General features: G+C 47.0%; 1 protein-coding gene across 1 annotated transcript in view; it reads right to left on the bottom strand.

The window, feature by feature from the left end:
* LOC122622656 overlaps window positions 1–23,645 on the bottom strand; it is a 39,723-nt gene extending 16,078 nt beyond the window's left edge. The window contains exons 1-16 of the mRNA XM_043801273.1: window positions 23,499–23,645; window positions 22,976–23,233; window positions 22,696–22,912; window positions 22,505–22,634; window positions 18,816–19,481; window positions 17,745–18,368; window positions 13,917–14,246; window positions 12,941–13,860; window positions 10,365–11,186; window positions 8,747–9,349; window positions 8,470–8,653; window positions 5,228–5,505; window positions 4,220–4,777; window positions 3,674–3,831; window positions 2,966–3,587; window positions 310–993 (exon numbers count right to left, since the gene is read on the bottom strand). Of these exons, the coding sequence (XP_043657208.1) occupies window positions 310–993; window positions 2,966–3,587; window positions 3,674–3,831; window positions 4,220–4,777; window positions 5,228–5,505; window positions 8,470–8,653; window positions 8,747–9,349; window positions 10,365–11,186; window positions 12,941–13,860; window positions 13,917–14,246; window positions 17,745–18,368; window positions 18,816–19,481; window positions 22,505–22,634; window positions 22,696–22,912; window positions 22,976–23,233; window positions 23,499–23,572 (7,128 nt within the window). The 5' untranslated portion in view covers window positions 23,573–23,645. The remainder of the gene's footprint in view (window positions 1–309; window positions 994–2,965; window positions 3,588–3,673; window positions 3,832–4,219; window positions 4,778–5,227; window positions 5,506–8,469; window positions 8,654–8,746; window positions 9,350–10,364; window positions 11,187–12,940; window positions 13,861–13,916; window positions 14,247–17,744; window positions 18,369–18,815; window positions 19,482–22,504; window positions 22,635–22,695; window positions 22,913–22,975; window positions 23,234–23,498) is intronic.
* Window positions 23,646–23,962: the final 317 nt, after the last annotated feature.

Here is a 23,962-nt window from a genome sequence, read left to right as displayed (position 1 = left end):
TCGTATATGGTTGGGGCATCCGGAGGACGGGCGGTGGGCAGCAGGAGGATTGGCGGCCCGGCAAACGCTGTCGTCTGCCAAATTCAAATTAAACTAATGTGTCTGATTCGCCATTACTCCGCTGCCCGCTCTTTACTTAGCTGCACTGGGAGAAATAGGTTCGCTGACAAGTCGAGAGTTTAACAAAATATTTGCAGCTTTGAATATGCCTGTAGTTTGGTTTAAAATATTTCAAATTCTTGCTTAACCATTACTTATAATTTAGTATATAATCTTTGCATTGATTTTTGTTTTAGTTAGTTCACTTACCACACTGGCACGACAAACTTCGCGTAGCAACGCCCGCTGCAAGTTCCTCTTCAGCGGCAGCTGGGCGGCCTGTTCCAAAAGGGCCACCGGCTCCTCCAGCCGCATGGCGAGCACCAGCCTGAGGCAGGCCAGCAGCACGGCATCCAGTGAGTGGGCGCCTCCCTGGCCGGCGGCACTCATCAACAGCAGGCTATAGTATTTGCAGAGAAATTCAGACTCGGCCAAAACCAAACGGAAAACTGATTGAAGTGCATCCTTGTGCCGCGAGCGACAGCAGACGTTGAGCAGTGCATCCACGAAGCGCCCGGCCAGTTGGCTGTAGCTGTAGGCGTGGCAGGATGAGCTCGGTCCCAGGCCCAGCAGGACGTCCAAGCAGGCGAGCAGCTTCTCGCTGAGAACTTTGGCGAAATAGTTAATTTCGCTGATGGAGGAGCGGCTGGCGGAGAAGGATGCGGCCGCCGCTCTGGCAGCTGCCGCCGCCGAAGACGTCGATGGTGCCTCGTCCTGCCAATGAGGTGCTGCCGATGGGGAGCTGGGCATCAGTGCCTGCAGACGACGCTCGGCCGTTGGATTATTTTTCAAATAAAGTTTAATGTGATTCACTAGATAAATCTCCTCCGTTTTAAGGATTACGTTGGACAGCATAACCATGGCCAGAGCTAAATCACCAAAGTTCCCAACGCCCTGCAACGAAAAACGGAGAAAATGGAGGACTGGTTTGAGAAGAGACGCAAGTACGTTGGCTGATGACTCCTTTCGTTGTTGACCGCCAGTGCAGTAAAGTGTGAAAGTTTGCATAAATTTGTGTGACAAAGTTGCCAGTGCCAACATCAACATATTTTCCGGCAGTAATTAGGACACAGACCCATCCTGCCCATCCTAACCATCCTGCCCATTCCGCACATGTGGCGAATGCACTTCTCCATTTCAAACAGAAAATTTTTTTGCTTTCCTGCTGAACAGATCGCGTGCCTCCTCGAGTCAATGTTTACACGCAGCACGTTATTTAAGTTGCGGTGCAATTTCAATTTCAATTAAAATGCTGCTGCCATAAACTATTCACCTGCATCCCACACAAACACCCAGGCGGCAAACGAGTGGGCGGCCAGACTTAATTACTCATGCCACCTGAGCGGCAAAGACTGCGTAAACCCTGTTAATTTCCCCGGCCGTCTCATCTTTTTTATGCATGCGTCCAAATTAAATAAACGATAATTAGTTAAAGTTTTTAAGCTCTGCGCATAACTTACAAGCTAGGCTACATGAAGTTGAATTGCCGGCGGCAGTAAAGTGTCAGTTCGCCATTAATACGGGCGATTGGGGGCTGGGAGTTGGGTGACCAACGGCCAAAGCCATTAGACACGTGGATGCACGGGAGCCAAGTGGAGTAGCAGTAGTTCTCACATGCAATTGACTCTGCCTACGACAAGTGCTCCACTTGGATCCCCAGCACCCGCTGAACCAACACACGCCCAGCTGCGCTACTGAGACTCCGTAATTAAGTTGGTTTTAACTGTAGCATAACGCTTGACTGGTCGGTCCTGGGGGGTGGTGGGCGGAATGGGCGGGGTAGCATGGGTGCCTGGGGGGGCGTGGCTGGCCCTAAAGGCACGGGCTGCACGAGCATGGAAGACAGACCCGACAGTTAATGCATGTGTAGCTTAAATGCGCATTAATAGTTGAAAATGTGCGGCGTTGAAGCGTAGGTATTAAAAATGTCACGTATACGACATGTGGCACATTAACTACAGCGCCACATGGATCAGCAACAGCAGTGGCAACAGCAACAACACCAGCAACACCAGCAACAGCAGGGCCAAATAAAAAATTGCCCCGTAACTGCAACTAAGTGCATTCGTGTGTATGTAAATGCGAAGGGTTGAACGGTTGGACAGACGGACGGAAGGAAAGGCGGCAATGACAAATCGTTGATGAGCATCGGGCATCGGGCATCGAGGGTCGCGGAGGGCCTACAGGTGTTTGGCTAACGCCTTCGTTTGTATTGGGGTGAAAAGCTTTTAAACTCTGCAGACAAAGTCCTGTGAGCATTGATTCTTCTTCCATCGAAGGCCGAGGCGTGAATGGAAAGTGATGAGACATCGCCACAATGGGACGTCATCTTAGGACTCGAACATCTGCCAGTCGGCAGTTGAATGTCATCGAGTTCAATTTATGCAATTGCAGGCGTTGGCCCTAAGTACCAGTTAAGTCGCAGGGCCATCGTTGCCAAACTGAGAGTGTTGTAATTTGTGGCATTACTTCAATTATATTATTAAGTGGATGCCAGGCACGCCCGATGACACCTACTCAGGACATTCATATGTCATTTGCATTGGCAGCCTGCCAAACCGGCGGCTGATAGACAGCTTTACGTTCATTTGCATGTCGGGCTGGATTTTAAGTTTCTGTCTGCATTCATAAATATTACAAATTGCTTGACGCCTCCAAGTGTGTGTGGGCATGTATATTTAAGCAGGCTTCTCGCATATTTATGAGTTCAATCGAGAGCGGTCGGATGGACGGACGGATGGACGGGCGGAAGTAGCAGACGGAGCTCTGCCGGAGTCTTAATGCACGCCGTAATTGAGGGCTTGATGGGCAGCTGTGAATTGGCTGAGTGCCTTGTCAAGCTTAGGCCACTGCATATTTAACCCACCTGCTCGATGAAAAGCTGCAGCAGCTGCAGGAATCCCTTGCTGTCCGCCAGCACATGGTTGCCATTGTTGCGGAAACAGCTCTCCAGGAGCCGCAGATCCCCGACGTTGTGCAGACGCCATTGGCGCGAGCACAGACCTCGACAAAGCGTTCCGTACACGGCGTCCGCATCCTGGGCATTGCGATACGGCGGCGTGTCCAGTTGCTGCACACTCCGCTCGAACAGCAGGAGCAGTGCTAGGACCTGTTGACTCGGCCGTGCCTCGATGAACTTCTCCAGCATGCCCAGCACCACTTCCCGTTGGGTGTCCAGTTCGCGTCGCTGCGCCTGCAGGGCTTCTCTGGTTTCCGGTGTGGGCATGGCACTCAAAGGACTCTGGCACGCGGCTCGCCCTGAGTTATGGCCCTCGTTGTCCAGCGCCTCCTCCAGCTGGTTGTGCATAAAGAAGAGCTCGTAGCTGAGGGTCTTTAGGGCCAGCAGGGCCACCTCGCGCACCGATCCGTTGGCCAGCAGATTGTTGGTGATGCTGATGATCTTGGGTATCGTGATCAGCTGCCGGTCGCTCTTGTGCGTCAGCTGCACCAGGAATCGCAGCATGGGCGGCACCATGATGAAGGCGTTCCTAGAGATGCAGGTTACAAAGAAGGAAAATTAAAGCACTTACAAACTAACATTCTTTGTAAAGATTTATTTCCCGCCTGTACTCACCTGTCTATTCCGCCCTCAATCAGATCCATATTGCTGAGTACCTGATCGAATATTACGTTCTTGGAGTCCAGTATGCTGTAGGTCACATTCAAGTCCAGCAGTTGGGAAAGCAATCGCAAAATGGGCGCCTGTATCAGCGCATTGGATTTCATGAAGAGCTGGGAAAGGGCAGAGCACAGAGTTGGGGAACATGTTACATGCAGGCGTACTAGTGCTCGGCAAATTTTTGTCATTAATAAAATATCAATGGTTGCACTCTGACCCATCCGCACACACACACATTCACACACGTAAGAGATTAAGGACTGCTCCCCAGGATGGTTGGTATTCGTGTCTGTGCATTTTTAATCAAACAAATTGGCTACAACTAAAATTAATTAGCCATCGCTGGCTACCGTTGCGTTTATACAGTCGGAAAAATGTGCAAAATATGTTAGACATGTAACGATGTTTTTTAACAAATACCAATCCTACGGATATTCCCTTCTCATACATCCCTTTAAAATCAAGCTGAAATGAGGGACAAGTTTCTCGGAGTGTACTCACCGTCAGACAGTATATGACCAGTGGCTCGAATAGCTTTATAAGCCGGACAGAGTCGCCCGCCGGCGGAGTGGGTGGCTGCAGGCCGTGCACAAAGAGCATGCCCATGTCCTGGAGTGGGCCGGCATCAATTGGCTGGCGAGCGTCGCCTGGTGCCCCTCGCTGGGATGCCGCCACCGCTGGTTTTGAATTTATTGTTGGCAACAATGTGGTGGTGCCGGCGCCGTGACCCCTGCCCTTGGCCGCAAAGTAGGGACGCATGAAGGCGGCATGGTAGCCAATTCCACTGCCATTTTCACCGATGGCCGATGCCGATGCCTGCAGCCGCACTTGGCTGGCATAATTTTGGGCGAATAAATATTTCAACAGTTGCCGCAGACATGCAACGCACTCGGCGGGCGCATAATTTATGAGCCTGGTCAAATAGTGGAGTATTTCTTCGATTAATTTCAGCTCCGGGGGCGAAGCACTCGCCATGCCCTCCAGGCACAGGCTCAATGCGTTGAGGCAGGTTTTCAGGAGACAAATTAATAAGCTGCCGGCTTCCTGATTTATGGTTATCTGGGGAGGCGAAATAGAAAAAATGCAGTTACTTATTCAGCAGGTGGAGGAGGAGGAGGTGTAAGTGGCGGATGCAGTGTGGTGGCAACCTAATGCAACCCGCACATTAAGTCACTGCGAGCGGAGAAGTTTTCTGTTTGAGCTGCGAGTGGCAAAAGTCAAGTGCGGATGCTACGTTGGCTGCATTTCGTCGCGGGCTGAATTTTTACAACTCATTGCCATTGCTGCGGCAGCGCTGGAAAGTGTTGCATATAAAACGGCGCATTGCGCTGTACGTGCATCCAGCTCCAGCTCCAGCTCCAGCTCCATCAGCAGCTGCATCTCCAACCGAATCCTGGGATGCTTGGGAAATCTCAGTGCACGTGCCGCGCAACTTTTGCCATTTCGGCGCCACCAGCGACTTAATGGCGGTTCCCGGCTCGGAATCTGCGAGTCCGTGGTCTGACTTACCTTGTAGCTGTCATTAGCACCTCTTAAAATGTTGTAAAGTTTCATGTAAACGTAATCGCCGGCAAAGTAACCCAGTGCCTGATGGGATGCCGCTGGCTGTTCGCGGGCAAAGAGCTCGCTCTTGGGCGGCCTGGAGCTGCTGCTCCCCGACTGCGATCCCGTGGTGGGTGGGCGCTGATTGGTGACCAGGTGATAGTAGATGTTCAGCATCTTGACGCTGTGACGCAGCAGAAAGTCCAGATGGGCGGTGTTCGGCTCACCTGAGCTCAGCATGCCACCTGCAACGATGCAATGATGGGTGGTGGTGGTGGTGGTTGGGCTTATTAATGGCAAATTAAGTGATCCCACCTGGGCTAATTGTGTTAAAATGCAAACGAGCTCTTAAAATTATACAAATGCGGCGTAATTGCAGCTCACAAAATGAAAAACGCATTAATGGATTTGCAATTGAAAAATGCACGATTCAATGGGATTGCCATGGCAATATACACGTTTATGTGGATATGTGTATATACTCGTACGAGTATATGTGGGATCGGTAAAGGCGGCAAAATAATGCGAAATTAAAGCAAAAATTGCATAGGTAACAAGCGGAAAACGCTTCAAAGTATGCTATGATTTATCAGCGTTAATTAATGTGAGTGTGTGCGCGGCACGCAACATTTCAATTTATGTGTCAACAATGCGTTGCAATGCAACGAACGTTCAGTATTCAGTGGCAATAAGCAATATATATTTGTATTTGGCGGCTGCAAAAGGAAATGGCAATGCAAAAAATTATTATTTGCAAATAAATTAAACTGTATGCGCATAAATATTTATAAAAATTAAGTGTTAAGGGAGCCATTTAAAGAACCCCTTCGGGTGCCACAATGTGCAAGTGGATAGCCGGCAGTCCCGCATCGCCGTTTGCATTACATTTACTAATTAATTGAAAATTGCGCACAATCGCAATGAGACGCCGCCATTCTTCCGTTACCAATTTATATTTATTTATCGCACATTTCAGTTATTTTTCCCAGTTTGGCGCCAGGTCAGCGTTCGATTATGAGGCCACACCACACAAAAAGGTAGTGCGAGTTCCGCTCACGATATGTAAGTAGATGAATTAAACCGCACCACATTACAAGTCTATACACGAACAATTGTGATAAATGATTCCCCAGGGCTCTTAAAATGCATTTATTATTATCGGAAGCTTCAAGCTTGCTACTCAGTTCATTGCAGCTCAAACTCTCATTCATTAAATTCTAACGTAATCATCTCCAAAATTCATTGAATTTTGAGAAGCAAGCTGCACTTTACTCTGTATGCAACATTGCATACAAGTAGAGGTGAGGAAATTATATTTTCAATCGAGTAATATACATACATGCAAAATAAATAATGTTTGGAAAATGTATCAAGACAAATTGTATTAGTTAACACTTTTCCATCTTCAGCTACGGGGCTTTTAGATGTAGCTGCACTACAAAAGACCTATGTAACTACCATCACATGCCGCGAAATCCAATGGAATTGCAGGTGGCTCTATGGCTTTAAGCCATCGGTGAACTGTGAATTTACATGGGTCACAATTAAAGGATTTCGCTGGCTGTTTGTTTTGGTTCCGGGCATGAATTGGAAACTATTTGCATACATTTTGGCAACTGTCAAAACTTATCATGAAGCGCACGCGAGAGTGTCGGAAAACATTTGGCGATTCTGTTTTGAAATCGATGTCCAGATATGCGAGGCACACGGATACATGGACACACGGATACATGGACACACGGATACGCGGATACGCGGATACACGGATACATGGCCACATAAGTACGAGCGGCTTAAATATTAAATTGTTGAATGCACATTGCATGCAAGCGGCACAAATGCGAATGCAAATTCAAATGGGCATGGCAAGTGTTCTAGTTTAGGGTAAAGGGGATGGTAGCAGCCGGCGTCACTGACACAAAAATTGTTTAACATTTAATGGTTTATTAATAATTTAATTACTTTTTGATTATGGTGGATTACATTAGCGCGCAGCAAATACGCGGCCAGCATGATAAATAATGAAGCGCCTGTCGCCATTCCCCATCCCTTTGCAGCACAATGTCCTAAAATTTATGGCATCCTAATGCATGCGATGAAGTGCGGAGGTTGGGTTCGATGTGAAATGCCCTAATGAAATTGAGTTGAAGTTTGGTTTTCTGTTAGCTCTTTTTGCTCCGTTCCCTGGAATAAACATTTCGCAAATTGAATTGAAATGTTTATTACTGCACTATGTGCATAACTGTTGTTGATGTTGCTACAGTTGCTGGTTTTTTTTTTGTGGATGCACTTTGTTAATAATGCTGTGCAGAATTATTAAATTAAAAACGTTTAGTTGCATGGCAAAAAAGTGTGAGAATGAATGCGGAATGCAGTTTTAGCTTTTAATGCTAGCCTGTGTGGTCGTAAGCCTATTAGGTGCAACATTTTGGTACTTTTTAATCAAAAACATTGGATAATAATACAAGCCAGAAATAATTCTTTGCCTTATGTACAGGCACATTTTTGGAACACACACCAATTGAATGATTTATATAGTAAAGTGTATTTTAAAGTCGCGCAAACTGTCATTTGTGTTGGGTTTTGAAATAGTTAATTGCCTATTTTTTGGTAGCGAAATATGCATTAAGTGCAACGGAAATTTAAAACCATTTATGCTAATTTCCCCTTTTTCTTGATTAAATTTAAAAATAATAACATCTAAAAAAAATAGACTGCGCCCAGTCACTTACACCGCAGCATGAAAATATTTATGCAAATCTATTTAATGACAAACAATTAATTAAAATGATTTATGCAAACGTTGCCACAGCATTCATTACAGCATAATGCAATTAAATATGCAGTCTGAGACTAAAAATTACTGCTTTTGTAATTCCATTTAAATTAAATTAGCCAAACGAGCCGCAAAGCGTCGACTGCGTACGGGCCAGTCAAATAAATCCAATAAATATCGGAAATATCAGAAATATCGTGAGGGCATTCAGGCGCACCAGAGAAATCATCAGCCACACCAACCAGCTAGCCATGAATTAATGCGGCATTTGAATGTGAATGTCGGTTAAGATGGTTGGATATTGCGAAATTGGTGGATACGGATATGGAGATTGGGTTTGGGTTTCGGTTTGGGAGTGGGATTGGGATTGGCTCTGGGCCAGCAAGGAAATAACAGAGTAACCCCTTGTGTGATCGGCAGGCAGTCCACTCACCTGCCATTAATTTGCCCATCACATCAATCAAATCGGCCTGGCAGCCGAGGTCCGCAGCTGTTGCATTGTTGTAGTAGGCATAGCTAATGCAAATTTCCACGAAATTGAATTCCAGCCAGGCCTGTTGATAGTCCACGAAATTGAAGTACCTCAGCAGGACTCGCAGCGCGTAAATTATGCCAAACTGTAAAGGGAAAATTTCGTTGGTTGGGTTGGATGGGTCGATTCACTTCGATTTGGTGGCTCCTCCGTTCGATTGGCAAACACAAATATTTACCTGCACATTTTTATCATTCAGCGTCATCAATTTATTTGTCAAGCGATACAAAACTTTGGCCAAAACTTTTTCCTCCTGCGCGATTTGACGTTGGGACGCGGATGCCAGCGCAAAAACATGCCCCTCGGCGATGCCGATGCCGTAACTTGCCTCAAAGTAGGCCGACGCCGCGGAGACTGCCGCTGCGGATCCTCCGGCTGAGGCAGATGTCGATGTGGAGGAGCCGGACGTGCTGCCAGTTTCGGGGTGGGATGGGGCTGAGTTGAAGGTGGCCAATGCATCCAGCTCAGCCAGAGGCGGCACAATCGTCGAGCTGGCCCGGAATAAATTACGCAACGTCACGGACATGCTGCCAAATATGCGATAGTCGAAAAAATCCCACAGCAAATTGAAATTAGTTTGTTGAGTTTCCACATTGACGTTGCCATTGCCTTCGATATCGACTTCTTTTCCTCCTCCTCCAGCTGCTGCTGCTCCTTGGTCCTGCGAGGGATCCTGGCGCGCCGTTTGCATTATAAAACGGCAAAGACAGCAGGCGGCGTGTTCCCGCACCCGCGCATCATCGTCGCCGAGCAGATGTAAAAGTTCAGCCAGAAACTGCGCCTGCAAGGGGACAAAGTGCTTGTGAGTCAGTTGACGGCACGTTGTAAATCAAAAAGTGAGCCAAGTTTTCATTATGCAGTTTGGCAGTTTCGAATGCCCGTGCAGATGCGGTTTGCCCAGTCGATTTGGCCCGCAAGGTAGAACACTGAACAAAATGGCCATCGGCATGAAAAGCCCACCATTGATTGGAATCAATTTGAAAATACGTGAGATATTTATATATATGCATAAAATATTGAAAAAACTAGTTGATTTCAACACTTAATATAATAAAATAATTAAATTAATATTTAGTTTATTATATTATATTAAAATATTATTTAGGTAAAGTTTTTTGAGCGTGAATTCCCATCGAGAAATGCGGGCTACCAAGTTTTGAACTCGGCGAAAACACAGTCAACCATAATTGCAACTACGTTTGGAATACGAAATGCAAAGCTCCATCAATAGATGTGAATGTAGGCACACATTTAAGCTCTTTTCATGCTATTACATTTTCTCGGTTTGATTCAGTTTGATCCGTCTGTCGTCCTTTGGCGCAATTGTTTGCCGACTCTACTCGAGTTGATGTACGTTTTCCCTCTCAGTGCCATTTAGTAAATTGCTTAGCTTTGTCAAAATAATAAATAAACAAATATATGTGCGAGCTGGTGCCACGAAAACGAAAACCCCCAAAGCTCTGTCAGCCAGTCCGTCAGTGGCTGTCAGTGGTACCGTCATTCTGGATTCGGTATTCCGTATTCGGCAGGATGCGCTCGCAGTCTCCTGCAGAATGCACAAAGAGCCCGGCCACACACTTGAGTGCACAAATGTTCAATAAGAGTTCTCAGAGGAGCGCCCCCGTCCCGGCACTCGAATTGCCTCGGATGCTTCAGTTGCTCCAGTTGCTCCAGTTGCTCAAGAGAGCTGGGCGAAAACACACTCGTAAAATAATCTGCACAATAAACAAGCTGGCGAGCGGCGGATGGTGGACTGCCAGCGGGAGCGGCTGTAATAAGACGATTTAGCTGCTTACCTCATAAGTGCAGACAATGTCCTCGCCCTCCGCATCTCGTCCAGCGTGGCAGACACTGCCGGCATCCCTCGGCGGCCACTGGGAGTCCTGGTCCTGGCTCGTGGCGCCGCTGTTTTTGTAGTCGATGGCACAACGAAAATTTGCGTAGTACGACCGCAGCAGCACGTAATTTAAATTCGAAATAACTTCGGCGTATTTATTCTGGACCAGCCAATATTTATTGTGATGGCAGAGCCGTAGTTTGCTCAAGAGCAATTTCGGTGAGATGGCAAACACACAGGAAGGCTCCACTGCTGGATCGGGATTGGGATGGGGATGGGGATTGGGATTGGGATTGGGTTCGAGATCGGGCTCATTACCCGACGGTCCAGTGCCGGTGTTATTATTCTTCTGCTGCTGCCGCATGCCAGTCGATTGCAATTGGAAATCATTCAAAAGAGCAGCCAGTAGCTCATCATTATCAGTGGCCGAGGAGTTGGCACATGTCCCGGCATCGTTAGGACGCCTTTGTTGCTGCTGTTGACTGCTTAAGGCATTATCCTGGTCCTTTGCAAAAGTTTGTTGGCCAAATGTTTGCGCCTGGCCCGAGCGCTTTTGTTGTCCACTTGAATGTCGTTGCAGGTCCTGCTCCAGCTTCTGGTTGTTCTGCTCCTCATCCTGCTGCTGCTGCTGCTCCTTTTGCTGCTCCTTCTGTTGCTGCTGCTGATGAGCATGATAATGACATGGCGGCTCTGTCAAATATTTGGACACCACATGCGGAAATATCTTATCGAATGCATTCAACGCTTGTATAACCACTGTGTGGATCTCGTCCTCAAAGCCCTGCAATAAGTGGAGAAGAGCAAAAAGTTTTCGGCTAAATTTCTTTATACAGGATCTCAAGAACAGGCACAAGACGGCCACAGCCAAAACGAGACGTTGGCTAAGCGAATTTGTGTTTTATTGTTTGCACAAGCAAAAACTTTTCCACAATCACACAGTGGCCAGCTCTCGGCCATCCCCTCCCTCCCTTACCAACCTTACCACCCTCCCACCCCTTTTCGCCATCCGGGCATCCATCTGAGAGTGTGTGCATTTTTAACGAATCCCTAACAAGCTTTTCCTAGCTGCAGACCCGGCCAAAGGGCTATTGTTATCAAAGTTGCTTTGCCTTTGGCCCCGGAATGGCCTGGGATGGCCAGCTTCAGGGAGGATCTTCCCGTTTACCATCCTCATTCTCGTTCTCATTCTCATTCCGATCCCCATCCCAACAATCTCTATCTCGTTTTGGCTCCAATTTCGGTATGCTGGCAAGTGCCATTGAGACGGATTTGCAGCCATTATATAGCAGGCATCTAATGTGATTTTCAGCTAGCACGTCTTGCGTCCCATTCCCATTCCACTTCCCATGCCACTTCCTCCTCTCATCTGCGCGTGCATCGCGCTGCAACAACATTGCATAATCAAATTGCACTTTTGGGGAGGCCAACAGCCAGCAGCAATTTAAATGTTCGGTGCTGGCCACTAAATTATTGAATTCAATAAGAAACCATCCCCGCATCGGAGCCCCAACTTCCAACTTACTGCCACGGCCAATCCCCAGACAGAAATCAATGTGCAACTTATGCGCACATTCTGCATACCGGAAGGGTAAGCTGGGCAAGATGGGGAACGGGGATGGTGGCATAGTGGTATAGTGGAATGGTGGAATGGTGCGGTGATGGGAATGGGAATGAAAAGATGGGAGAAAGTAAGATGGCAACGGATGCGCGCTGCTCCCTTTAGGGGCATTTGCACTTGCACATTGCGAAGGCGATAAGAATTTTCTTTCTTATTTTCAAATGAAAAACAACCAACCACACAAAATGCCGCCGGCTAAGCTCCAACTGCAACTGGCTTGGCTTGAGTTGAGTTGGTGGCCGGAGTTGGAAAATATTCAAAAGGCAGCAGCCATTGATATGGACACGTGTCCGTGTCCGTGTGTGTTTGCCTGCATGTGTTAAAATATGTTAGCTTGATGGTTTAACATAGAAAAAAGTACAGCGAAAAGGTGGGGGCACATATTTATAGATATAGAATGTTTGCTCAGAGGGGAAAATAGAGGGCGGACTTCGCTGCTGCCACATAATAATCCGGGCCAGTCGAAGATGGAATGCTCTGGGAATTTGGAGTTTCCAAATGAAATTCTTCAATTACCATTTTTTCTGTGAAGAAACTTGGTCCTTCTTGCGATAATTAAGACACTGATAAGAAGAATGTGCGTTATCTATAGTTTAAAGCCAAAATCATCATCCTAATCAAGTCTCTAAACCTTGCGCAGAGTAAAGCAAATAGTCGTACAACGTGGCGTATGCGTCATGCAAACGCAGGGGAGAAAATAGAGTAGTGAAAGGAGGAAGGAAGGAGTGCATGTGGGCGTGCTATGACAAAGATATAGCGCCAGATATACAAAGCGGGTTAGCATACATGTAATGTAGCTTACCATTAACCAGGCACCGGCAGGTGGGAGGTACCCATTAAAGGAACTCGCGCCAGAGTGCCTCCGGCTATGAAACACTTTGTGCGAATATCGTGTGTGGGAATATCGACGCACTCACCTTCAGCAAAATGGCCAGCAAGTGTTGCAGGCCAAGACCACGTTGCAGATCCAGAAGCAGACCGGCCCCACTGGATTGCAGGAAGTTACCCACGACCTGCTGGACGCCGCCTCGCAAGATGGGATCGCAGTGGTCATGGAAGAGCAGCACATCCGAAAGCTTCTGACGATCCTGAGGTGGAGAGTTTTCAGTGGTTGAAGTGGTTCTGAAAGCTCCTGCACGACTGCGCGTTGACTTTGTGCGCTTGGGTGGACGTGGAGGCATGTTCAATGGAGGCACATCCTCAACTGCCACTGTGGGCCTATACGAACTTCCCACGATCTCGGACTTGGAGAGTTTCTCTGCCGATTTCTTGGCTGATGACGATGAGGTAGTGCCTTCAAGTAGAAGAACTGAAGCGTCTGCACTGCGACTTAGGGTGGGCGTTGCTGACTGTAAGTATGCAGGACAGGTGCTCGGCCCAAAGTGATCATCTTTGATGTCCAGCAGAAGCAGGTTCTCCTCCAGGCTAGTCTCAACCAGACTACTATCCAGCGCTGGCTTCTCTCCGCCTACCTGGGAATTGTCGCTGCTCTGGGGACTCGAGACTTGAGTGCTATCACCACTTCCAGTACGAGAGGTGGCCTCCTCCAGCAGCTGCAGTTCCTGCTCGCTAATCTGCAGGCTGAGTTGAAGAATCCTCGGAGACAAACGCACACATTGGGCAATCACGGCCAGGGAGAGGCTCTTGATGGACACTCTGCTGATGCTATCGGGCTGCAATCCCGCCGCCTGTCCACTGAGCAGAAACCGAGCTGCCACCAAGCGAGCGGTATAGTAGACCAACGACTGCTCCAGGATGCTGCCAATTTTCACGGTGATCAGGGCACGACCGACAACTGTCTGCCGGAGCGGCGAGTTCTCCGCTAGAAAGGGATTAGCTGCGGAGATAAAGCTTCTAATTAGTGTCTCCTAGGTGCGACAGCCAGCGACTTACCGTTGGGCGTGCCACGCAGCTGCGGTGTTTCGGGCTTAGAGGCTGCCACTTCCACGGCCGGAGCATCCATCATGAGGGCTGTGGAGGCTGTGTGGGAGGCGGTTATCGAGCAGGAGTCCTCCACAGGCGTGGGCGTCTCCGCAATCGAGGGCTGCCGTTCCGGCGGCTCCAGATTGCTGCTGGCCAAGGAGCTGAGCGAGAGCGTGAGCGAGGCGGTCGAGATTGCATCCGATTTGTCGGCGGCAGCGGCAGCGGGAGTGGAGGCGGACTTGGTGGGCGTGGACTTAGAGCCGCTTGATTGACGAAAGAGCTTACTGACCGACTCCGAAGCTGGAAGCACAAAAGCCACGAGAGTTAGAGCGCTCCGTCGAAGGTCTAGCAGATAACTTGGTTTGACACTAATGCCAGCAATGGCGTTGGCTAATTTGCGGCCACTCCAGACGGCCAATTACCCGGCACATTCGTCTATCGTGGCAAACTTTGTGCGCCATGAGGGCACAAGTATCTGGCTAGGATGTGTGTGTGTGTGTGTGTGGGGGGGGGAGGTAAAACCGCTGAAACTATTTTCCTAGCTACTTTTTATGTTGTTCTATTAGCTTGCAGCCGCGGGCAAACTTCCCGGTTCTCCATCTTGTATTGAAAATTAATTGAAAACTTCAATTTCATGGAAAGTACGAGCATAGTGCAGGCACTCGCTTCCCTCGCTGACCACTTAAGTGGGTTAAAAATGGCTGCATCTTTTAGATGCACTTGTTGTGGCTTTCCCTGTCGTAGTTGTTGTTCTTTGTTATTGTTCTAATGGATGTTCCGGCCGCATGCAAGAGCTGTAAAAATTAGAGCAACCACGTTTCCACGACTGCGGCCAACGGAAGCAGCAGAGCACTTTATGGTCAGAGTGCTCGCATGTATTGTGCGGGGCAGATAAACTACCGAGGAAGCCCGATCAGTGTTGCAGGAACACATCCTTTAAGTGGCAGTGGTAAGCCCATCAAATTGGTTACAATTTGCCTCGCTTTAATCGAAACAAACAGCAGTTTTTTCCATTTCCATTCAAAAGCATTCTCTCAGTATGCTAAAACTCCATAGAAAAGAGCGCAGATCAGAGTTAAAACAGCACATCTGGCACTTAACATGTAATCCCACATCTAAAAAACTGATTTACCAAAAACCAGCAATCTGAATTATCCCTCAAATTAGGAAAAGCTGGGTGCTCATAAAAGCACCCAGGAATCAGGGATTTCAGCATGCAGTTTTATGCAACTTTCGTGCTCATACACTCGCCGGTAATTATGTTTGGGGTTGGCTGGCATTTTATGCTTTAATAGCTTCGCCTCCATAAAAGTGAAAACGGCAGCAGCTCCGCAACTTCGCTCGAGTGTTTTCCTTTTATTATAAAATCACGCTGAAAACGCAAACAAAAAATGCAGCACACACAAATGGCAAATACAACTTTGAAGCGTATAAGCAAAACGAAAAAAAAAAAGGAGCGAAACCCCAAACTAGGCGACAATGAAAACCGCGTGGGAAACGCGCGCTCTGGCCGGAAAAAACGCGGGGAGGACTGTGGAGCGATGGTTCCATGGCTGCTACTTTATGCGCGGCACACGGATGGGTAAAACCTCTCCGCCTACCAGCACACATGCAAATGTTTTTTACTGCTCAAGTTACATATGTGGATGCAGCGAAAGGGTATAAAAAATAGCAAAAATACAGCGAAGGACACGACCAAGAGGGGCAAAAAATTGTATATGAATATAGGATAACGTGGCTGGCCTAAGCAAAACGAAAGTCGGAACTCGCTAACTGCTCTTAAAGCTAGTAAGCTGATTAAAGTAAATACTTTAATATTGCTATTATAATATGCATTTAAACATTATTGCTATCAGTTTCTGGCTGAGATTCCACACAGCCTACCTTAATTCCTTTCAAACTAAAAGCATTCCAGGAAGCTTTTATTAAAAGCCCAGATCGCAAGGGTATGTACATATGTCGCTGGAGTACTTCCAAGAGTATACTAATCGTCGGGGCTGTAGTGCAGATAAAGACGGGCGGATCTGGCTGCGGCTTCACATATCTGGGCGCACATATAGTCCCAGATATATGTGCACATATTTATAGAAACAAAAACAAACAAGCGGCAATAACTACCGCGGACGGACGGGGGAAGCAGCGCAAAAAGGCTGATAGCGCATAAGTGCACAATAGCAAAAACAACTAATGCGGCCCTGAAAGGATAACAACAACAACAACAACAACAGCGACGGCAGTAACAACAGGCGGTGGGCAGGACGAAAATAAAAAGGAGCCAAGCGCGGAGCAGGCAAAGTGCAGCAACTGATGGCTGGCTCCTCTCGTTTTGGCCGACTGTTCCTGGCAATGCTAAATAAACCCGTACACACACACAACACACACTGCACACACCATGCACACCAAGCACACCCGCGCCGAAAACACACACGTACATATACGTATATGTATACGTTTACGTATACTGTGACACAACATGTAAGCTTGCATACATGCAATTTGAGTAACCGCATTTTATCACGTAACCCATTTGTCTTAACCACTTTGTTGCCAACTTGCAGTGTGATGCTTTGGCCAAGTGGCAGTGGCGGCACAAGAAAACCAGCAATGAGGTTGGCCTGCTGGGGCAGGCGGGGGGAGAAAGCGGGGAGTTTTGGGGCCATCGCACAGCGCAAATGCATTGCCATGTTTCAAGCTTAATCCGCATCCCTCGCAGAGACTTACACACACAAGAAATGCCGGATTTAAGCCCAACATTTACGTCAAGTGGATGTGGGTTTTTATACGCACCCCAACTCGTCCTTCGCCCAGCCAGTTGTCTTCATGCCCCTCCCCCAACCCCCCTTCCCAGGACTCTGTGTGCCCCGCCCACAACTCATTCGCTTAATTAGTACTTCCGGCTCAGTGCAGTACATTTCCTTTGTTTATTACTAGCCTCCACCCCCGCGCACTAACTAACGACAGGACATGGGTCTGGCATCATGTCTGCCAGTCGTCGCTCTTCCTCCATTTCCATTTATAGGTCAGGGGAAAAGTGTGGCATACCCATGGTGCTCGTTACTCCGAGTCGAGCGATTTAAATATGAAAACAAATTATGTCACCGATTGATTGCCGTATCAATTGGGATCGAAAAGTCAGCAAACAGCATTAGAGTCGAGGGTGCAGAGCTTTGTTTGCCCACGTCAACTGAAGACACTGACGCTAACAACAAGATGCATCTTAGGTGCACAGCGAGAAATTATGGTAGAAATAAAGTTTAAACTTAAACGAAATAATATTAAGTATAAGGAACAATGCCCAATAAGTCTAAATCAACATGCCGAGCTCAAGTAAAACAAGCTGAATATAACCTTCCTATAAAGGCTTCATATAACTCAATGATTATTTCGATAAGATCGATATTTTTAGAGTTGCATCCTTTCTCTTCAGAAGGCGAGATCCTTGTGCACGAATTGCCTAATTTCACTCGACAACGCGGCAACAATTACGCTTCATTAATTCGCAAGTGCAATTGCCTTGGCTGCGAGTCACGTCTGCAGCGCTGTCGCAATTATGCAAATAATGCCATCGAATTCCGCCCAAATATTGCAAATAGATGCGCAATTGTTTGGCGCAGGAAAAAAACAAAAGGCGAAAATCAAAAATGTGGGCAAAATGGGATTTGGTGGCGACTGCGGTAGACCGTGAAATGCAATAACATCAAATGGAAATAGTTTTGAACTTGCTCCGCTAACTTTGAACTCTGCTAATGAAATATTTGCACGGAATGGAATATCGTATCATAGTTATGGCTGGCTCACCTGCATTGGAATGCGACAGCAGATTGTTGAAGAATGTGCCAATTGCTGTTGCATCGCCGGATTCCACCGTATCATCCGCTGTTGGATGTTGCTGCTGCTGCTGCTGGTGCTGCTGCTGTTGCTCTTTGCTGCCGGCAATTGTGATTTCGGCTTCGAAATCGATGCTGTTGAAAGATTCATTGTCGATGTCACTCAAATGCTGGGATTTGTCATCGCTGCCGGCGAGCAGATTCTGCAGAGATGACTGATGCTGCGGTTTAGGCAGCCCCCCGACATCGGCATCAACATCAATCAGTATATCGTCCTGCGATGTTGCTGCTCCTGCTGCTGTTGTTGCTGTTGCTGCTGTTGTTGCGGGCAATTTCAATGCCGCTGACAGCGCCTGTTGTTGTTCATTTAGTTGCGACAGGGTTGTAAAGTCATCACACTCGGCACTCAGCAGCTCCATGTCGTCGTCGTCATCGTCATCATCATCATCATGCTCCGCCACAATGCCATCATCGTCGTCCCGCTGCTGCCGGTGTCCTTGCCCCTGCTTGTCCTCATCCGAGGCAACGCATTCGCTGATGCTGCGTGCGGCATTCCTAATGTGGCAGCGCTGCTTCGTTGACTCCGGCTCTCCCCCTGGAAAATGCAAAAATGGTGTGGGCATGAGTACTGTGGGCATGGGTTAGCCTTACAATTTGTGTAAATATTTGTGCAGGATTCCGCTGGCGGCAAATGCAAATGCAAATTTGGCCTGACCTCGTTCCTGCATGTGCCGCCGCCTAAAAGCATGCACTAATAATTTTCATATGTGCATTGTGTGCGGGCGTCTCCATCAGCCTGTGCAATTGCTCAATTTTCTTGATTTCGGCATGGTCTGTCTGTTGGTTCCGTCCGCCCATCCGTCCGTCCGTCTGCCCCCCACGGTCCTCACTGTCCTGCCCCGCCCGCCTGTCCCTCTGTCCCCCAGTTCCTCTGATCCTCTGTCAGCATGTCACATTTCCACATGACTGCGCGCACACACTCCCAAACGCAAACCCAAACCCGCAAACCATCTCGACTTGCATTCTGCCTTATTTGCCATACCTTCATCAGCGACGGAACTTGAAGCCTCGGTCGTGGCATCTTCCCCAGCATTAATTCCCAGCGAGCTGTTGTCAACCTCGCCTTGCTGTTGCTGCTGATGCTGCTGCTGCTGCTCTCGACACTTCGCCTGCTGCAGTTTTGCATTTGAATTCTTTTTCATTTGCATTGCAGTGGCCCCAGCCATCAGCTCATCCACATCCTGATCCTCATCCTCGAGCTGCTGTTGACTTGTCGCCACTTCGTAATTTTTCAATTGGAATATTTGATTCTTTAATGATTTCCTTCGCCGCAAATACTCATTGTGCTGCAGTTGTTGATTGCACAACAGTTGGCGCAAACTTTGCCCCAGACTCTGGCTACATTGGCCATCGGATGCGGCGTCCACAGCCTGGAGTATGCCGTTGATGACCTCCAGGGTGGCATTTATGATGGCGTGATTCGCAGTGTGCTGCGTGCTCAGCAGGTGCAAACAATAATCATAAATTTCAATAATTTGCCGACAGTCGGAGGTCGTTGTCTGCTGCTGTTGCTGCCTCTTGCCGGCCAAGGACTCGGAATCCTCGTGGCTATCGCCGGGGTAGCCGCGTATGAGCTGTGGCAGCAGGAGGCGCAGTAGCCCCAAGGCTCCCAGCACGCTGTTCGCTTGCTGATCCGTCAGCAGGAGCTCTGCAAGAAATAATAGGGATAAGTTAGTTAATGGAGAGAAACTTACGGCTGCTGTTGATACAAATTAAAAACGCTCTGCAAACTTTTTGCGCAGCGTGTGCTGGCAATTCCAATTTGCTCAATAAGCAATAAGCAATAAGAGAGCTTCTGATACAGATACATTTACAGATAGCAATACCAATACCGATACGAATACCAGTAGCAATGCCAGATACCTTTACCCACTTTCTTTGGCGTTTGGCCGGCCAATTGCAGTTCATACTTCTTTCGTGTTCTTGGCAACTTTTCCCTCATATGTTTTGCAACAAATTGCCTCCAATTAAATTTATCTCGTTGAAAACTTTCCATCTGATATTTATAGACTCTGCACACATGCACAGACTTTCCACCACCCCACGCCACCCCAGCAAGCACCCACCCACCCACTGGGAGTGAGTCCTCGACCTCCCGCAGTTCTTGCTCTTGTTGTCTCCGCTTATTTGTCGTTTCATTACGTATACGCCACCAATCACAAAACGCCATGTTGGAAGTTTGTTACTCAATTAGTTTTCATTTTCTTCCTTTGGGGCGCAAAATTGAAAACACTTCTCGCCGGAGAAACTTTTTACATGGCCCTCATGGCAGCCAAGTGACTTTGCCGAGCACAACTTGCGGCCTGTTTCCATGTGTATCAATTAATTGCGGCAGAAGCCGCAAGAACTTTCTGCAAAATTGGCGAGCCCAAAACGAAAAGAGCAAAGGGAATGCGAATGGGAATGCGAATGGGCGACTTCATGCTGGGCACGTTCGAGGACTGCAATTAATAGCCACCCGAATAAAGGTGTTTAGTTTGAGGCCTACTTACTGCAAAGTGCAGAGTGTGAATCAAGTAATCCCCAAGTTTTTACAGAAAATGGTTACAAGTGCAGCTAACCAAATTGATTACAAATCATATAAATAAAATAATAATTATTTCAATACGTACATCACATAGTCAAATAAGAGTTCAGTTTCAGCTGAAAAATAATTAATTTTGCAGTTATCGGACACTGCAAAAGCCCAAAATGAAGTCAACATGAAAATAATAACTTTGACATTCTCGACAAGGTGAACAGCCTGGGGGCCATGGAGTGCGCTTTCAAAGAGATCAGCAGCGGTTTCCAGATTCCAGATTATGAATTGGCCAGTGTGCCATTTATGCTGCCACACAGTTGACATGGAAAATAATTTGCACTTTTTGTTTAGCTCGGCATCAGTCAGTGGGCAACATAAATTTTGCCAGCTCCCTTTTGCAGCGTGGCCGGCATTGCTGGCCTCGTTCGGCTGGCATTTGTTTACAACGTTGATTATCCGCTTTAAAGCTGCACAGGAATGAATATCTGATTCAATTTCGCATGAATTATTGCATGGAAGTGTCCAAGTGCATAAATTTCATTTCGTCTACGGGCGGAGACAAACAAACGGAGATGGCGTGGGCGTCGGGGGCTTGGCTTCCTAGGGTTTGGGATCTAGGATCCCGGCTCTGAGCACTGAGCTCTGAGTTCTGAGGTCTGAGCACCGTACTTTGTGTCTGTTTGTTGGGGCATGCCAGGAGCATGCCAGAACACAGGCAGCCCAAGTGCTGTGATGGGTGCCCATAAAAAGAGGCGCCAGACTGTATAAGGATGCGCTGAAGAGTTGCCTGGCATTGTGCCTTTGCCGAGAAGTGGCATAAAGTTGACACAGGACTAGAAGACCGGTAGGCGGCTGGGAAAGGCGCAGAGCTAGGAAGCGTAGCAGGAGCTGAAGGAGTTGATTTGAAGGTAAACATTTGGACAAGAAAAGAGCAAAGTAAGAGTCAAGTCGAAGCTTAATTTATATGAACTTGGGCGAGGTCAGAATTTTGACTTTTCATCAAGGTAGTCCTAGCAAATGAATTAGTTTTCCCAGTCCGGCATATCACTTCAATTGTTTGCAAATGCCAAATAACGAGTTTCTCTGAGGTTTAAACTTAATTTTTTGTTGGTTTTTGACAACGGAGCTCATAAAAAGGCGATGGCAAATGTAACTATGGTGCATTTACCTCTTCGTCGACGTTTGCCAATAATATTTTCATGAAAATTCAATAAAAAATGATTTGTGTTTGCAATTTTTAAGCATTTTCGCATGGCTCACGTTGCCATGACTTTTGTTTTTGCCGCTGCAGTTATTGCTGCAGTCTGCCAGTCAGCAAATGTTAAAATAAAAACTGCCCACTATCGGTGCCTAAAATCAAAACAAATCTCGAAAAAATATAGTTGTGTGTATATTCGTACATTCGATGGCGCGTCCATCGATTGCGCGTGGTAACCAACAGCAATGTAGAAATATAATTTATATCAACTGTCTAGTTACTTTTATTGTGCCACGCCCCCTCAGCGCCCACAGGCCACAGACAAACAAACCCATGCCAGTGATTGCATTCACAATGCGAGTTTGAATAAAACCAAAAACCATCTATACCCGCGCTCGCGTAGTTCGCAGTTCGCAGTTCGATGGCTTTATATTTTGGTAAGGTATTTTTCATGGATTTGCGGCTTTTTAGAATATTAAAAATATTTTTTAGCTGCAGACCCAGCTCGGACCTATCAATATTTATATATATATATGCAGATCTATGTGAGGCTTAGTATTTGCCCGTTACACGCTTTTTAAACACCTCTTTCATTATTGATGTGAATATAAAGAGCGTTCTGTTGGACAGAATGAGTCGTAGCGAAAGTGCGTTAAATAACTAACAGCGATAACACCGAATATTGGATTAGTGTATCCAAAACTGGACAAACAATAGGGCAGTTATGAAGGCTAGGATATTGTTCAATTTAATGGTGTTACTCTTGCCGAAATAACAATAGAGGTTCAGTGTTTTGTAACAACTGTTTCATTCTGATTTATGTATATAACATATCAAATAGTAAATAACACCAAACGAAATAAAATGTTTTTTCTTCAACACATCACGAACTCTGGCTAGCGTTGCTAGTAATGATGCTCAGGCAATTCATTTCCTATTTAAGCTGTCTTACCCATCACTTTGTTGACTCCATGTCTGGCCATGAGACTCCTATTGCGCGCGTTCTCAATCAGACTGATGCAATTTTGGGCCGAACAACGACGCTTGACAGCACAATCGGAGCTAATATGGTCCAGAAAAGTCTGCAAATGCCAATAAACTCTTTAGTATATAAATAAAATAGCTTAAGGGAAATGGTTCTACCTCGAACAGTTTGCAGGATTCGCTGTCGCTGAGACCCTGTTGTATATGACGGCTAAAGTGCTTGACGAAGTCGCAGAGAGTCTCCTGGAGCAACGTCTCCTTGCGCTGGGAGATGGTCGTCATGCATTGGAGCAATCTCACGGCATACCACTTGATGTGTTTCTCCTTTATTTGTGGAGCATAGTAAGAGAACAGGTTCAGGCAAATCCTCAGGGATCTGTGCAGACAATTACCCTTTTATAAGTTTATTGTTTTGGTTTTAAGATATTTGTTTCCTCACCTCTGGTTACCATTCCGCTTAATTTCACCATACAGATCCATAAGAATGCGACTGACGCGGGTTTTCTCGAGTGACCTAAGGATCTTATTGAGGTTCTCCTCGGCGCTCATCCGGACCACGGAGTCCACATCCTCGCAGAACAGCAGCAGGACATTGGTGGCCGTGCCGCAGTGGGCGGCATAGTTGATGTGCCCCGCCAGCGAGGGCGACATGATGCACTCGGCAATCTGCTGGAAGCAGGTGATCTTCTGCTTTTGGCTGTTCGGATTTGAGGTAATAAAGTATTAGTACAGGTATGTGGCATGACGTCATAGCGGATGCACTTATTGCCCAATGCTAAACGAATGTTTTGGGTGGCTTTACCAGCTGGCAGGGTCATTTAAGCGGCAATAAACCCTCCGGAAATCACCTGGACACCACAATTTAATCAATATTGTTCCGTAATGAGCAACAAACTGTTGCCGGTCTCCTCCCCAAAACATTCGATGCAAGTGAAAACAATCAAATTAGCGTTGAGTCCCACCTGCATTCCGTATTCCGCAGTTGTTCCACGAAGCCAACGAACTTGTCGTAGGCACTGGACCTGGATTTGTCCATTTTCGCGTCCAAAATAACGCTTAAAAACGCTTTTTAAAAATAAACAACACAGGAAAACATTGCTCTTTTGTTATGATTTCTATCAGCTGTAAGGCCAGTGTTACCAGATCGCTCAGCTGCTCTTTACCAGAACGCTTGCGACCAGCCCTGGTATCCAGTTTGGCAATCGTTAAATATATAAACTTTTTATCAACGGGCTAAAATACGCTTCTTTTTATGCTTAATTAAAAGTAAAAACAAAAATATACAATCTTAAGAAATTGCAGTCCACTGGTTGCTGTAAACTGTTCATTTCTGATTTACATTATTTACCAGACTGTTATGAACATGCATTAATAACAGTTCATTGGCGCCAATGTTAAGCTGATAACATTCATTTTAAAATGTAAG

This window comes from Drosophila teissieri, chromosome 3R (assembly GCF_016746235.2).
Source record: "Drosophila teissieri strain GT53w chromosome 3R, Prin_Dtei_1.1, whole genome shotgun sequence".
Lineage (NCBI taxonomy): Eukaryota > Metazoa > Arthropoda > Insecta > Diptera > Drosophilidae > Drosophila > Drosophila teissieri.
Note: the sequence above shows the minus strand (reverse complement) of the source record. Positions and strands in the feature narration are given on the sequence as shown.